Source organism: Stegostoma tigrinum, chromosome 4 (assembly GCF_030684315.1).
Source record: "Stegostoma tigrinum isolate sSteTig4 chromosome 4, sSteTig4.hap1, whole genome shotgun sequence".
Lineage (NCBI taxonomy): Eukaryota > Metazoa > Chordata > Chondrichthyes > Orectolobiformes > Stegostomatidae > Stegostoma > Stegostoma tigrinum.
Genome location: NC_081357.1, coordinates 25,557,830 through 25,574,834, shown reverse-complemented (window position 1 = coordinate 25,574,834; position 17,005 = coordinate 25,557,830). Strand labels below are relative to the sequence as shown.

The following is a 17,005-nucleotide window of genomic DNA, read 5'->3' as shown; positions in this document are numbered from 1 at the left end:
TTGACTCCACTTTTGCTAGAGCTCCTTGATGCTGCAGTCTTGGATATGTGCCTTGATGTTGCAAGTAACATTCGTGCCACACAAATGCCAGGCTATGACAGCCACCAGGAAGAGACAATCTAACCACCACCTCTTGACATTCAATGATGTTACCATCACTGAATCCCCCACTATTAACATGCTAGGGTTATCATTGACCAGAAATTCAACTGGACTCACCACATAAACATAGTGGCTTCAAAAGCAGGTGAGAGGCTCAGAATGGTATGAAGAGTAACTCGCCTCCTGACTCCCCAAAGCCTGTCCACCATTTGCAGGGCACAAGTCAAGAGTGTGATGGAATACTGCACACTTGCCCAGATGAGAGCAGCTCCAGCAATACTCAAGAAGCTTGACATCATCAAGGACAAAGCAGCCTGCTTCATTGGCACTACATCCACAAGCATCCACTTCCTCCACCACCAACGCTCAGTAGCAGCAATGTGCACTGTCTACAAGATGCATTGCAGAAATTCACCCCAGATCCTCAGATGGCATCTTCCAAGCACACGACCACTAACATCTTGAAGGACAAGGAGGTATGTGGGAATGCCTCCACCTTCAAGTTGCCGTCCAAGCCACTCACTATCCTGATTTGGAAATATACTGCTCTTTCACCACTGGGTCAAAATCCTGGAATTCCCCTCGCTAACAACGTTATCGATCAACTCTTAGCTGGTGGACTGCAGTGATTCAAGAAGGCAGTTCACCAGCACCATCTGAAGGGCAACAAATGCTGACCAGCCACTGATGCCTACGAATGAAAATAAAAATCTCAATCAAATGTGACTTGATGTCAAGGGCTGTCAATTTCACCTCACCCCCAAAATTCAGCCCTGTTGTCAATGTTTTGAACCAAGGCTGTAATGAAGTCAGGAGCTGAGCAGCCTGGCAGAGCCCAAATGGGACGTTACTGAGCAGGTTATTGCTGAGCAAGTGCTGCTTGACAGCACTGTTGATGACACCAGCCATCACTTTACTGATGATTGAAAATAGACTGATGGAACAGTAATTGGCCAAGTTGGATCTTTACTGCTTTTTGTGCACAGGGCAAAGTTGGGCAATTTTTCAATTATTTGGTAAACACCAGCAATGTAGCTGTACTGCGACAGCTTGCCTAGGGGTTGCTGGAATGTTGTTCGAGCCCATACCGTTTGCAGATTCAATGCTTCCAACTGTCTCTTGAGACCACATAGCATGAATCGACTTGGCTAAAGCCTGTGGTGCTAGGGACCACTGGAGGAAGCTGAGACGAATTATCTACTCAGCACTTCTGGCTGAAGATCGTTGTGAATGTTTCAGCCTTGTCTTTTATACTGGTGTGCTGAGCTTCCCCATTGCTGAGGATGGGGATATTTGTGGAACCACCTCCTCCACTGAGATCATCCTCCGACACTTCCGCCATTTACAATCCGACCCCACCACCCAAGACATTTTTCCATCCCCACCCATGTCTGCTTTCCGGAGAGACTATTCTCTCCGTGACTCCCTTGTTCGCTCCACACTGCCCTCCAACCCCACCACACCCGGCACCTTCCCCTGCAACCGCAGGAAATGCTACACTTGCCCCCACACCACCTCCCTCACCCCTATCCCAGGCCCCAAGATGACATTCCACATTAAGCAGAGGTTCACCTGCACATCTGCCAATGTGGTATACTGCATCCACTGTACCCGGTGTGGCTTCCTCTACATTGGGGAAACCAAACGGAGGCTTGGAGACCGCTTTGCAGAACACCTCCGCTCAGTTCGCAACAAACAACTGCACCTCCCAGTCGCAAACCGTTTCCACTCCCCCTCCCATTCTTTAGATGACATGTCCATCATGGGCCTCCTGCAGTGCCACAATGATGCCACCCGAAGGTCGCAGGAACAGCAACTCATATTCCGCCTGGGAACCTTGCAGCCTAATGGTATCAATGTGGACTTCACCAGTTTCAAGATCTCCCCTTCCCCAACTGCATCCCTAAACCAGCCCAGTTCGTCCCCTCCCCCCACTGCACCACACAACCAGCCTAGATCTCCCCCCACCCCCCACCCACTGCATCCCAAAACCAGTCCAACCTGTCTCTGCCTCCCTAACCGGTTCTTCCTCTCACCCATCCCTTCCTCCCACCCCAAGCCGCACCCCCATCTACCTACTAACCTCATCCCACCTCCTTGACCTGTCCGTCTTCCGTGGACTGACCTATCCCCTCCCTACCTCCCCACCTATACTCTCTCCACCTATCTTCTTTACTCTCCATCTTCGGTCCGCCTCCCCCTCTCTCCCTATTGATTCCAGTTCCCTCTCCCCATCCCCCTCTCTGATGAAGGGTCTAGGCCCGAAACGTCAGCTTTTGTGCTCCTGAGATGCTGCTTGGCCTGCTGTGTTCATCCAGCCTCACATTTTATTATCCTCCACTGAGTTGTTCAATTATCCAATTAGTCACAACTGGATGTGGCAGGATGCAGAGTTTTAATCTTGCCTGGTTTGGAAATTGCTTAGCACTCTCTATCACTTGCTGCTTATGCTGTTTGGCATGCAAGTAGTCCTGTTTTGCATCCTCACTATTTTGATTCTTCATTTTTAGGTATGTTTGGTGCTATTCCTGGTGTGCCCTCATGCACTCCTCATTGAACCAGGATTGATATAATGGTGGCGTGGAGGATATGCCAGGCCAAGAGTTTGCTCATTATGTTAGATTATGACTCAACTGTTGCTGATGACCCACATGCCTCATGATTGCTCAGATGGAGTTGTTTGATCTGTTCAATCTCTGTCCCGTTTATCAATAGTGACATATATATGATGTAAGGTAATTTCAAAGTGAAGACAGGAGTTTGTCTCCATGAAGACTGTGTGCACTGGTCACTCTTACCAATACTGATATGAACAGTTACATCTGCAGCAAGGATACAGTGGAGGATGAGGTCAAGTATGTTTTTTTGCCATTTTGATTGTTATCTCACCACCTGCCACAGAGTGCATATAGGAGCAATGTCCTTCAGAACTTGACCAGTTTGGTTAGTTGCGTTGCTGCTGAGCTACTTGTGATGGTGGATGGTGAAATCCCCCATCCAGAGTGCATTCTGTGCCAGTGTCACCCTCTGTTTCCTCCAAGTGTTGTTCAAATGGAAGAGTACTGATCCATCAGTTGAGGAAGGAGGATGTGCGAAAATCAGCAGGAGATCCCCTTGTCCATGTTTGACCTGCTGCCGTGAGACTTGATTGCGTCTGGAGTCAGTGTTGACTTCCAGGGCAGTACCTCTCTCCTGTATACCCAGCGTGCTGCCACCTCAGGATCTGTCCTGCCAGTGGAACAGAATGTACCCAGGAATAGTGATGGTGTTCTCTGGAACATTGTAGGGTATGATTCTGTGAGTATGACTGTGTAACACTGTTGCTTGACTCGTGTGAGAGACAACTCTACCAATCTTGGTGCTACCCTCCAGATGTTAGGGAGGTGGACTTTTCAGGGTCAACAGGGCTGTTTTGCCATTGTCACTTTCTCTGCCCAGATAGATGTCATGTGGTCTGTATGGTTCCTTTTTTTAGACTCTCTCTAGTGATATTTACAACTAAATAATTTCCTCAGCCATTTCAATGGGCAAATAGGTATCAACTACATTGCTGAGAGTCTGGAATCATATGTAGGCCAGAGCAACTAAGCATAGCAGTTTCCTTCCTGATAGGATGTTAGTGAACCAGATGTCTTTTTTTCTGACAATCAACAATGATTTCATGGTCATCATTAGGCTCTTAATTCCAGATATTTATTAAATTAATATTACACCAAATTCCATGGTGGCATTCAAACATAGATCCCCAAACATTCTCTGAATTTAAAAAGTCTTGTCTTGTGATTGTTTAGGCCCGAAACGCCAGCTTTTGTGCTCCTGAGATGCTGCTTGGCCTGCCGTGTTCATCCAGCTTCACACTTTGTTATCTTGGATTCTCCAGCATCTGCAGCTCCCATTATCTCTTGTGATTGTTTTATCAGCATTGCCTCCTTCATTGCAGAAAGTTGCATTTATTTTCAAGTCAGATAATTGCGAAGAAGTAGAAAGCAAAAAGCAGGTATTTAGTACTGCAGTGTTTGGAGAAGGATAGCTGTAGACTGCAAGGAGACATTAATGGTCTGGTTAGCTGGACAGACAAGCGGCAAATGTTGCTCAAGCTGGAGAAGTGTGAGGTGATGACTTTAGGGAGATCACACAAGGAATAGACAATTAACATGAGTGCTGACAGGTGTCAAGGACATAAGAAGTAAAGGACCTTGGATATCCCTCAGGGTTGTAGGACAAGTTTTTATAAGGTGATTAAGAAGGCAAATGAAATTCTGTCTTTTATAATTGAAGTAAAGAATATAAGAACAGAGGAGTCATACAGGAATTGTGTAATCAGTATTTAAGTCACAGCTTGAGTATTTTGTGTTATTCTGGCACCTCATTGCAGACAGGATGCATTAGAGAATATATAAGGCAATTTACAAGGATGTTACCAGGCCTGAAAAATTGCAACTATGAGGAAAGATTGGATAGTCCAGGCTTTTCTCCTTGAGATATTAGAGGCTGAGAGGACATTTGATTGAGAGATATAAACACATGGATTGAGTGGTCTGGCGGGAATGACTTGCTTTATCAGGGCATAGATTTGATGGGATTGGCAGAAAATAGAGATGATGAAGGATGACTGTCTTTCACCAAAAGTGTGTTTAAGGTCTGAAACTTGTTATTTGGAAGGTTAAGAAGGGCAGAAACCCTAACTCACTTAAGAGGTGTCTGGATCTGTACCTCGAGTTCTATAACATACAGAACTGTGGACCTGATGCTGGAAGTACAATCAGGCATGGGGTGGTTCAACGAGCACATTCCTGATGGGTCAAGTAGCCTCTTTCTGTGCCATAAACTTTGTAAGATATTATGGATAATCTTAAAGACTTAAAAACTCCATTGATCTTTCCAAAGTAGGTACATGGATTGGTAATAAAATGTGAGGCTGGATGAACACAGCAGGCCCAGCAGCATCTCAGGAGCACAAAAGCTGACGTTTCGGGCCAGACGATTCATCAGAGAGGGGGATGGGGTGAGGGTTCTGGAATAAATAGGGAGAGAGGGGGAGGCGGACCGAAGATGGAGAGAAAAGAAGATAGGTAGGGAGGGGATAGGCCAGTCCAGGGAAGACGGACAGGTCAAGGAGGCGGGATGAGGTTAGTAGGTAGGAGATGGAGGTGCGGCTTGGGGTGGGAGGAAGGGATGGGTGAGAGGAAGAACAGGTTAGGGAGGCAGAGACAGGCTGGACTGGTTTTGGGATGCAGTGGGTGGAGGGGAAGAGCTGGGCTGGTTGTGTGGTGCAGTTTTGGGGAGGGGACGAACTGGGCTGGTTTTGGGATGCGGTGGGGGAAGGGGAGATTTTGAAGCTGGTGAAGTCCACATTGATACCATTGGGCTGCAGGGTTCCCAAGCAGAATATGAGTTGCTGTTCCTGCAACCTTCAGGTGGCATCATTGTGGGCATCATTTGCAGAACACCTCCGCTCGGTTTGCAATAAACAACTGCACCTCCCAGTCGCAAACCATTTCCACTCCCCCTCCCATTCTTTAGATGACATGCCCATCATGGGCCACCTGCAGTGCCACAATGATGCCACCCGAAGGTTGCAGGAACAGCAACTCATGTTCCGCTTGGGAACCCTGCAGCCCAATGGTATCAAAGTGGACTCCACCAGCTTCAAAATCTCCCATTCCCCCACCACATCCAAAAACCAGCCCAGTTCATCCCCTACCCCCACTGCACCACACTACCAGCCCAGCTCTTCCCCTCCACCCACTGCATCCCAAAACCAGCCCAACCTGTCTCTGCCTCCCTAACCTGTTCTTCCTCTCACCCATCCCTTCCTCCCAGCTCAGGCCGCACCTCCATCTCCTACGTACGAACCTCATCCCACCTCCTTGACCTGTCCGTCTTCCCTGGACTGACCTATCCCCTCCCTACCTCCCCACCTATACTCTCTTCTCCACCTATCTTCTTTTCTCTCCATCTTTGGTCCGCCTCCCCCTCTCTCCCTATTTATTCCAGAACCCTCACCCCATCCCCCTCTCTGATGAAGGGTCTAGGCCCGAAGCGTCAGCTTTTGTGCTCCTGAGATGCTGCTTGGCCTGCTGTGTTCATCCAGCCTCACATTTTATTATCTTGGATTCTCCAACATCTGCCATTCCCATTAACACGGATTGGTAAAATGGGAAGGTCAGTGGCAGATGGAATTTAACATTGATAAGTATGAGATGGTATACTTTGGAAGAAGTAACAACGTATGGGAATACTCAATAAATGGCAGGACACGAGGAAGCTCAGAGGGATCTGAGGTGTTTTTGCATAGATCCCTAAAAGCAGCAGGACAGGGTAATAAGGTAGTTAAGAAGCCAAAAGGGATGTTTGATTTTCAGTGGTTGCATAGAATATTAGAGCAGGGAAGTCATGTTGGAGCTGTACAAGACATTGGATGGCCACAGCTAAGGTACTGTGTGTAGTTCTGATCTCCATGCTATAGGAAGGATGTGATTGCAGTGGAGAGTGTGAATGGGAAATTTACTGGGATGTTACGTGAGATGGAGCAATTTAGCTCTGAAGAAAGGCTAGATTAGTTCAATTTGTGTTATTTGATGCATTGAATGCTGAGGGGAGTACTAATTGAAGTGTATATGTTTGGGAGATTTGGACAGGGTGAGTAATAAGTAGTTGTTCCCCATAGCAGAAGGGCCACTAACAGGGAGACATAATTTTAAAGTGAAAGGCAGAAGGTTTAGATGGATTTAAAGAAAAATGTTGTCACCTAGAGGGTAGTGGGAACCTAAATGCACTTCCTTGGGGGTAGTTGAGTTGGGAAACATCACAAACTTTAAAAAGCCATTTGGATAAGCACTTGAAATGTCATAATGTTCAAGGCTATGGGTCAAGTATGAGGAAGTGGGGCAAGTGTTATTTTAAAGTTCTTTTGTCTGTATAAACTCAATGGCTATAAGGGCTTCCTCTGTACTGTTTGAGTCAATGAAAGTCCTGCCCATGTATCTGCCATATCATGACATAAGCAACAATGGTTACCAGAAAAGAAAAACAACTGCGGATGCTAGAAATGCATAATAAAACAGAAATTGTAGAAGAAACTCATCAGATCTGGTAGCATCTGTGGAGAGGAAGCAGAATTCAAGTTTTTTTTTGGTTCCAGCAACCCTTCTTTGGAACACTTCTTTATTACCAGAACTCTAACTGTAGTTTTTTAAACTTCAGGCAGATATCTTCTTTTGGTAAGTGACATGTAATGATATCCCAACACAACAAGCAAGGTGTCGTTAGTTAGTTAATTGAAGAATATAAACAACTGTCTCAGTATTGGCATTGTGTTTCTCTTCCCTGTACATCCGTCACAGAGAGCTAGCAAGAACTATAGATGCTCGAGTCAAAAATACACAGTATGGAGCTGGAGAAGCACAGTAGGCCGAGCAGCATCAGAGGAGCAGGAAAGTTGAAGTTTCAGGTCAGGACCTTTCCTCTGAAATGGGGAAGGGGATGGGAGCTCAGAAATAAATAGAGAGGAAAGAACGGGTGGGGCTAGGGATGGTAGGTGGAAAGGTGATAGGTGAGTGCAGGTAGGGAGTGGTGGGGATTGGCCATTAAGGTGGGAGAGGCGAATAGGCAGGAGAGATGATGGACAGGTTGTGTCAGGTCAAGGAGGCGGGGATGAGAGGTAGTATTTTTTTCTTTATTCTTTCATGAGATGAGAGTGTCGCTGGCTAAGCAGTATTTATTGCCCATTCCTAATTGCTCAGAGGGCAATTCACAGTCAATTACATTGATGTGGGTCTGGAGTCACATGTAGGCCAGACCAGGTAAGGATGGCAGTTAGCTTCCCTAAAGAACATTAGTGAACCAGAAGGGATTTCCCAACAATCAACCAATGGATTCATGGTCATCGTTAAGATTCTTAATTCCAGATATTTATTGAATTCAGATTCCACCATCGACCCTGGCAGGATTTGAACTGGGTCCCCAGAACATTGCTTGGGTCTCTGGATTAACAGTTCAGCGATAATACCACTAGGCCATTGCCTCCCCAGTTTTGCGCATGGGATGAGGCTGGAGGTGGGGAGATTTTAAAACTGGTGAAATCCACATTTAGGCCATTAGACTGTAGGCTCCCAAGGCAGAATATGAGGTGCCACTCCTCCAGTTTGCAGGTGGCGTCACTGTGACACAGGAGTAGGCCCAGGATGGACATGTCACCCAGGGAGTGGGAGGGGGAATTAAAACGGTTCGTGACCAGAAGGTGTTGCCATTTGTCACATACAGAGCGCAGACCCTCTACAAAATGACATTCGAGTCTCCGCTTGGTCTCACTGGTGTAGAGGAGGCCACATTGGGAGCAGCGGATGCAGTAGACCAAGTTGACGGATGTTATGTGAACTGCTGTCTAATGTCAACTTCTCCTTTAACTCCTCCCACTTCCTACAGACTAACGGGGTGGCCATGGGACCCACATGAACCCAAGCTATGCCTGCCTCTTATTAGGATATGTGGAACAGTCTTTCTTCCGCTGCTGCGCTGGCACTATCCCCCACCTCTTCCTCCATTGATGACTATACTGGCGCTGCCTCATGCTCCTACGAGGAGCTTGAACAGTTCATCAACTTTACTAACACCTTTCACTACAATCTCAAATTCACCAGGACCATCTCCGATACCTCCATCTCCTTCCTGGATCTCGCTGTCTACATCTCTGGTGACTGCCTCGAAACTGACGTCTATTTTAAGCCCACTGACTTCCACAGCTACCTGGACTACACCTCCTCTCACCTACCCTCCTACAAGGATGCAAACCCCTACTCCCAATTCCTCCACGTCCGCACCCAAGATAGAGCATTCCGCTTCCACACCTCCCAGATGTCCTCTTATTTCAAGGACAGTAACTTTCCTCCGGTGATTGAAAATGACTTCAACTGCATCTCTTACATTTCCTGTACTTCTGCCCTCACATCCCCTCCCCCCCCCCCAACAAAAATAAAGAGAGAATCCCCCTTGTCCTCACGTACCACCCTACCAACCACTGGATCCAACATATAATTCGCCACCACTTCCACCACCTACAATCTGACCCCTCAACTGAAGAGATATTTCCCACCCCACCCCTATCTGCCTCTTCGTAGGGACCACCCTCACTGTAACTCCCTCATATGCTTCACACTCCCCACTAATCCCACCCACCCTGGCACCTTTCCCTGCTACAGCCGGAGGTGCTACACCTGCCCCTACACCACCTACCTCACCTCCATTCAAGGCACAAAACAAATCTTCCACACTAGAGATAATGGGAACTGCAGATGCTGGAGATTCCAAGATAATAAAATGTGAGGCTGGATGAACACAGCAGGCCAAGCAGCATCTCAGGAGCACAAAAGCTGACGTTTCGGGCCTAGACCCTTCATCAGAGATGAAGGGTCTAGGCCCGAAACGTCAGCTTTTGTGCTCCTGAGATGCTGCTTGGCCTGCTGTGTTCATCCAGCCTCACATTTTATTATCTTCCACACTAGACAGGGGTTCACCTGCACGTGCATCAACTTGGTCAACTACATCTGCTGCTCCCAATATCGCCTCCTCTACAGTGGGAGCAAGCGAAGTCTCGGAAACCATTTTGTAGAGCATCTGCGCTTTGAGCGCAGCAAACAACGACACCTTCTGGCTGTGAACCATTCTGACTCTCCCTCCCACTCCCTGGGTAACATGCCCATCCTGGGCCTCCTCCAGTGTCACAATGACACCACCTGCAAACTTGAGGAGCAGCACCTCATATTCCACCTTGGGAGCCTGCAGCCCAACGGCCTAAACATGGAATTCACCAGTATTAAAATCTCCCTACCCCCAGCTTCATCCCATGTCCAACCCACCCTCCCATCCCCGCCTCCTTGACCTGTCACAACCTGTCCATCTTCTCCCACCTATCCACCGCTCCCACCTCAATGACCAATCCCCACAACTCCCTACTTGCGCTCACCTATCACCATCCCTCCTACCTTGCCCAGCCCCATCCTCCCCATATTTATTTCTGAGCTCACTTCCCCTTCCTCATTTCTGAAGAAGGGTCCCGACCCTAAATATCAACTTTTCTGCTCCTGATGCTGCCTGGCCTGCTGTGCTCTTTCGCCTCCATACTGTATTGTATCCATCATAGAGAGTAGTTTTTCAGAAATTTATTTTCTTTCAGCAACATGACATAACCATTGCCTCAGTAACAGCAAACAAATCTAATTATTTGTTCTAGATAAAATCACATCAATAAGTTAAATACTATAGAAATGTTCCCCTGAGTAGGTGAGTCACCTGTTTCCATCATCGTTATTGTAGGATATATTTTTGTATTTTCTTCAATATCCACAGTGGAGAACATTGTTAAATACAGTGTAATTAATTTTTCTGCTTTTAGTAAATTGTGCAATGTCTTGGATCGACTGAGCATAATTGCCGAAGATGTTGTGAAAAGAACAGGATTCTTTGTAAATCACCCTGATTTTTATTGTAACACCTTGCGACCAGGTGAAAGGTAAGACTAAATGAAAATTCAGTTGAATAGTTAGATATGACCAAGCCAAGCAACGTAGAAAATGCGAAGTTAAACTCAGTGATTGTGAAGATATATTGATTAGGTGTGAATTGTGCAGTACATAATTTATCTTACAGTTCATTGTTCACATTTACATATTCATTATGTTAATATAGGTTTTAGTATGATTTGCATTCTGTATGATTTACGTTCTATTACTACAGCCATGTTTCAATGAAAAGCTTCCCAAAGTGCTTAGCAGACGCAAAACAAGAAATGAAAGTATGCCAGGGGCGATATTGGGAGATGTGTCCAAAAGCTGAGCTTTGAGAAAGAATGGAAAGTAGAAAAGAGGATTGGGAGACGGAGTTTTAGAAAGGATTTGTTTTAATATATATATATTTATTCTCGGAGTTTGGGTATCCTTGGCTAGGCCAGTACTAATCGCTTAATTGTCCAGAGGGCATGATAAGAGCAAACCGCATTGCCATGGGTCAGATTAGAGAAGGACAGCAGACTTTCTTGCCTGATAACAAATAGTGAGTAAGATTGTATAATAATTGACAGTGGTTACATGCTTTGGATTTGAGGATTTTTTTCTTATTGAGTTGAATATTTTAACTACCTATCATTTTGGGATTCAGGCATGTTCCCAAAGCGCTAGTCTGGCATTCCAGTTCATTGCCAGTGATATCGCCAGTAGACACAATAAATTTCAGGGTGTGAAGCTTGTATGGTTTAGAATAACCCACCAATGATGGGGGAAAAAGAGACGTGTGTTACATGAGACAAGGTCAAAGATACTGAGCAGTTGAAACTACAAAGTTTAGCAAAGTCGGAGGGGCAAAACCATGAAGACATTTGTACAAAAGACAGGAGGATCAGAATTTAAATCCTTTTTTAGAATTCCCTCAATGGTTTTGGTCGATTATGTTCACCCTCTTTCTCTGCAATATGTCCTAGCGAAATATTCCCCTGTTGTACTTACGGTCCTCTGTTTTCACTTGGGCATCAGTGTGAGAACTTGCTGTTTCCTTGGTCCTATTCTGTGTGAAATTTTGAAGTCATTCTGCCTCTCCAATTTCAACAACCTCAAAATCAGTCTTTCCTGTTGTGTTTTCAGTAAGTCTTCCTAATCTCTTTTATATAAGCTGTATGTATCTATTTCTTTGTCTTTTGCTGAATCACTTTAATGTTTAAAGATGCTATACTGTGAGCAACTTGTGTTCTTTCTCTGTCTTTCATACTCATTATACCTTCACTTTTTTCACAGATGGGATGAACTTTGTGGATATATTCAAAATTCTTTTCGTTTACAGGTAAAGTGAGGAATTGGTAATATAATAGTTAAAATGTGACATCACAAAATGGCCTAATTGTTGAGTTAATTGAGAATACAGACTAGTGATTATACACTATTGCACAAACCATATCCTCAGTGTGGTACTAGTTAATAGTTTTTTTAAGCATCAAGTTGTTGAGTATTGTCGGAGCTGTACCCATCCATGCAAGTGAAGGGCATTCCATCATACTCCGAATAAATGTCTTTTATGTGATGGAAGGGAATTCAGGAGACAAGTGATGAGTTATGCACTACAAATTCTGAGCCTGTAATGTGATCTTAATAGCCACAACATGTATGTGGTCAAGGGTCACCTTTTTAAAAGTTGTTTGTGACTTGAGGTAAGTCAAAGTTGATGCATTGGAAGAAGAGAGCCACATATGAGAAGCTAGAAACAAATTCAAACAAGATAATCATTCTATCCAAAAGAGAGCCTAGAAACTAATGAAAACTTTAGCGCATGGTTATTGCCCTTCTGTGTCAAGAGGCTGTGGACATTATCAGTGACGTCAGAATAGCATCGTGCTGTGCAAATTTAGGTTGTAGTAAAATGGCTGAGCGGTGGAATGACAGCCCTGGAGTAGGGTTAATTCAGTTGGCTGGACAAGTAGTGCTTGATTCACAGTAAAGGCAACAGCATGCAGTTTGATAACAAAGTCTAGAGTTGGATGAACACAGCAGGCGAGCAGCATCTGAGGAGCACAAAAGCTGATGTTTCGGGCCTAGACCCTTCATCAGCGTGCAGTTTGATGTCCATTCCAGCCGAGACAGACTTGAGGCTTTCCTACTCCCCGTCCTCTATAGTAAAATCACACAAGCCATGTTTCAGCAATCCATGGATAAATAAGTATGCCTCCTGGAGAAGAAGTGAAATTTAAAATCTGAGTTTAGCTAGGAATTAAGTACGTGCCTAACAGCCCTCATGCCAGTAGTATAATATCTTGGTGATTTTGCCCCCTAGCCTTATCTCCTTGACACTGATCAGCTACAAATTTGCAATGACTGGGAACCAGCATTTACTGTTGGGAAGAGTAGATTGTTTGTGTGTCTGTCTGTTGGATACTACAGGCCAACACTGAAGGAGCAGTTCCTGTTAACAATTTAAATCTCAGGAAGGAGATTTCTGGAAAATCTCATTACTGGAAACAGTATGCATGGTCCAAGGGGTTCTAATTTTTCCTTTATTCATTTTGTGGGATGTGGGCATCGCTGGCTGTCCAGCATTTCTTACTCATCCCTGGATGCCCTTGAGAAGGTGGTGGTGAGCTGCCTTTGTGAGCCGCTGCAGTCCTCCTGCTGTGGGTTGACCCACAATGCTATTAGGGAGGGAATTCTAGGGAATTCCCACCTCCGCAAAGAAAGTGCAAAGGAACAAGAGTTTGTTTGGGCTTTTTTTCTGGCCCAGGACCTTCTTCCTGGTGCTTTACCTAGTGGTAAACTTTACCCATCCAGACTAGCAGTGATAATCTTGTTCAGACCTGAGGACATCATGACCATGCTGACTTTTGGCACGTGCTTTTTCCATCCGCTCCAAATACCTTTGAATTCGAAATAGCAATATACCCATGGGACAAATCTTCTGGTAATTGATAACTGCTTTCCCGGTCTCCTCCCTGATTTTAAGTTAGAATCGTCCCACCAACATGGATTTTATAATTTACAGGATTAATAATCTGGTGTATTGTCTATTTCTGTGCATTATCAGAGCTATATTCAGATTGACTAGAACAGTTTAATTTTTTGTTAATTTAGTCGTTGTCACTTACATTTTATGGTGAATAAGGCTGTAAATTATTGTGAAAAGCTTCAACAGTCGCCACAGCCCAGTGCCATTTCGAGTAGTTTAAGAATAAAATGGTTAGAAGAGATGACTCAGAGTCCTGAACTGGCCCACCAACGATACCTGCACCACCTCATTGCCTCCTGCACCGGACCCATCATCATAGGAATCTCCATGCTTTAGGCGTCAACTATTCACTGCTGGGTTCACCTCTCTGGTGCCAAGCCCCAGACTGAATCCACGCTGACCCTGCAAAGAGAAATCCCTGGATCCACTGCCACCTCATTGACACCAGGTGTCCCAACTCCGGGCATACCACACTGCTGCTGCAGCTGCCACCTTTCCAGAACACCAGGAGTCCCCACTCTGGGCCTATCGCAACTAGAAGTCCTTGGCTCCACTGCCAGACCAAGCAACTACTGCTATCTCGCCATGAGTCCCACTCGAATGAAAGATTTGTTCTATTTCAGATCACAAGAATCTCAATAATATATATGTCTGATTAAACCTAAATTCTGCAGTAATGCTGGGATTTTTGGATGAATTTATCCCTGAAGGCAATTATCATTTTGCATAACCAAATGTAAATTCAGATTGCTTGTTTGACATCCCAGAGTTCTTAGATGTCTTAGTTAACTGGAATATGCATTCTTTGTAAAATAATACATATTTAGTTTGGGAGTTCCAATCATATGAACATTAAAGAAGCCAATTTTACAACATGCATGATTTAATTGTTTGTGACAACTGCACTTTGGGAGAGTCAGTAAGACAGGCATCTCTAAGTGAGTCGATTGCTTACTAGGTCATTGAAAATGTGATTTGAAAGGTGACAAATGCTGCATGGCTTTCTTCATTGTGTAACAGTGGTCAGTTTGGCTATTCACTTTAGTCAACCATTTAGTTTCTTGTCACAGCAAAATCCCTTGGTAGAGAAAGCTCATATGGCTTAGGATATCAGTTCAAAGGTTCACTGTTTTGTTCCAGTTGGTTCCAAGAACAAATATGCCAATGAGAGATTATAATATTTTTCTGACTAATCTGTTCTCCTTTAATTTTGTATAATTCCATTTCTTGATAGTGGTAAATAAATGAAAAATGTAATTAAATATACTTATGGTGAATCGGCACATATTCGTTTGCAGAATAAGGGGGTCATCCATTGTTTGGAAGATAAGTCAGTGTGGAGAAGCAGAAGTTTAAGAATACAGTTGTACGGATTCTTTAAAAACAACACCAAGTCCGTATAAACTCAATAAATGTGGACAGACAGTGCCATAAGTAACATCACTGGATTAGTCATCCAAAGCCCATGTTAATGCTCTGTGTCTGCCATCTTACCTGGCAATGTGTTACAGGCACTTGCCACCCTCTGCATTTTAAAAAAAAAACTTGCAGGGGTGGGGTTTGGAGACTGGGTTGGGGTGGAATGATCTTTGAAGGGCCGGAATGGACTTAATGGGCAGAATGGTCACTTGCATAGTGTAGGGAGTTTTGCGATTCTCTATATATGAGGCACTGATTGTTACTGTTGTTTGTTTTCTCTTAGAAGGCATCTCTGCCATTCACACCTCCACCAGACACATTTTTATCTTTTGTATCTCATTACCTCTGTCTTTCCTCTTTCTCCACCAGTACGTTTGTCATTTTATGTCTTCTGTCTTCCATCTTGTCACTGAAACTTCCTTTTGTTCTTTTTCTAAACCCCCTCCTACCTTTCACTTGCTTACCTTTTCCCAGCTTTGAACAACAAATGACCTGAAAGGTTAAATGTTTATTTACTGTCCATATACCTTCTGCTATAGTAGGTAATTATAAATATCTTGAAGTGTTTAGAAATTTTTCAAAGCATGGAGTGACTAAAATGTTATGTATGACATGTTTTTATTTTTAACCTTTTAAAGACAAGTTTTCCAGGTTTTTCTTACTGAAAACCAAGCATGTTTTTGACAAATCGGTGATTTCTGTACATTGAATAATCTACTATTTCTAAGTCTATTGAAGGATAACAGTAATGATAATGAATTAATAGTTTACCACAACGATAAATTCTATTTAAATTTTGTTTCAGACGGGCGTCCTTAGGACAAACTGTGTTGACTGTTTGGATCGTACAAACACAGCTCAGTTTATGGTGGGAAAATGTGCTTTGGCGTATCAGCTCTATGCAATAGGTGTAATTGATAAACCAAGACTGCAGTTTGACACTGATGCTGTTCGGTAAGCAATCCGTTCCTTATGTGGACTCTCGCTGCTAATTTGTTCAGATTACTGATTTTCTTTCATTATCTGATTTCACCCACCCCTCAAAATAATTGGGGAATCTGCCATTAGACCGTAAGACATAGGAGCAGAAGTTAAGCCATTCAGCCCATCGAGTCTACTCCACCATTCAATCATGGTTGTTAAGTTTCTCAACTCCATCCTCCCTGTAACTCCTGGTCCCCTTGACAATCAAGAATCCGTCCATCGCCATCTTAAATATATTCAATGGCTTGGCCTCCACAGCCTTCTGCAGCAGTGAATTCCATAGATTCACCACTTACTGGCTAAAGAAGTTTCTCCTTATCTGTGTTCTAAAAGGTCTTCCCTTTTACTCTAAGGCTGTGCCCTCAGATCCTAGTTTTTTGCTATCAATGGAAATATCTTCCCAAGACCCACTTTGTCCAGGCCATTCAGTATTTAGTAAGTTTCAATTAGATCCCCTTTCATTCTTCTAAACTCCACCAAGTGTAGACACAGAGACCTGAAACGTTTCTCCTATGTTAAGCTTTTCATTCTTGGGAGCATTCTTGTGACCTCCTCTGAACCCGCTCCAGGGCCAGTACATCTTTCCTGAGATATGGAGCCCAAAACTGCGCACAATGCTCCAAATGTGGCCTGACCTGAGCCTTATATAGAGCTACAGAAGTACATCGCTGCTTTTATATCCCAAGTCCTCTCAAAATAAATGCCAAAGTTGCATTTGCTTTCCTGACTTTGACTCAACCTGCAAGTTTACCTGGATAGAATCCTGGACTAGAACTCCCAAGTCTCTTTGCACTTCAGACTTCTGAATTTTCTCCCCATTTAGAAAATAGTCCATGCTTCTGTTCTTCTTGTCAAAGTGTATGACCTCTCACTTTCCCACATTGTACTCCATCTGCCACTTCTTTGCCTACTCACCTAACCTGTCCAAATCCTTCTGCAGCCTTCCACCTCCTCAATACTGCCTGTCCCTTTACCTATCTTTGTATCATCTGCAAACATAGCCAGATTGCCCTCAGTTCCA

At 44.4% G+C, this 17,005-nt stretch overlaps 1 protein-coding gene across 3 annotated transcripts in view; it reads left to right on the top strand.

Moving 5' to 3' along the window:
• The window catches only part of fig4a (FIG4 phosphoinositide 5-phosphatase a), a 126,043-nt gene that overhangs the window by 51,263 nt on the left and 57,775 nt on the right, over nt 1-17,005 (top strand). For all 3 annotated transcript variants that reach the window (XM_048531052.2, XM_048531053.2, XM_048531054.2), the window contains exons 13-15: nt 10,496-10,612; nt 11,886-11,931; nt 15,806-15,954. In XM_048531052.2, the coding sequence (XP_048387009.1) occupies nt 10,496-10,612; nt 11,886-11,931; nt 15,806-15,954 (312 nt within the window). The remainder of the gene's footprint in view (nt 1-10,495; nt 10,613-11,885; nt 11,932-15,805; nt 15,955-17,005) is intronic.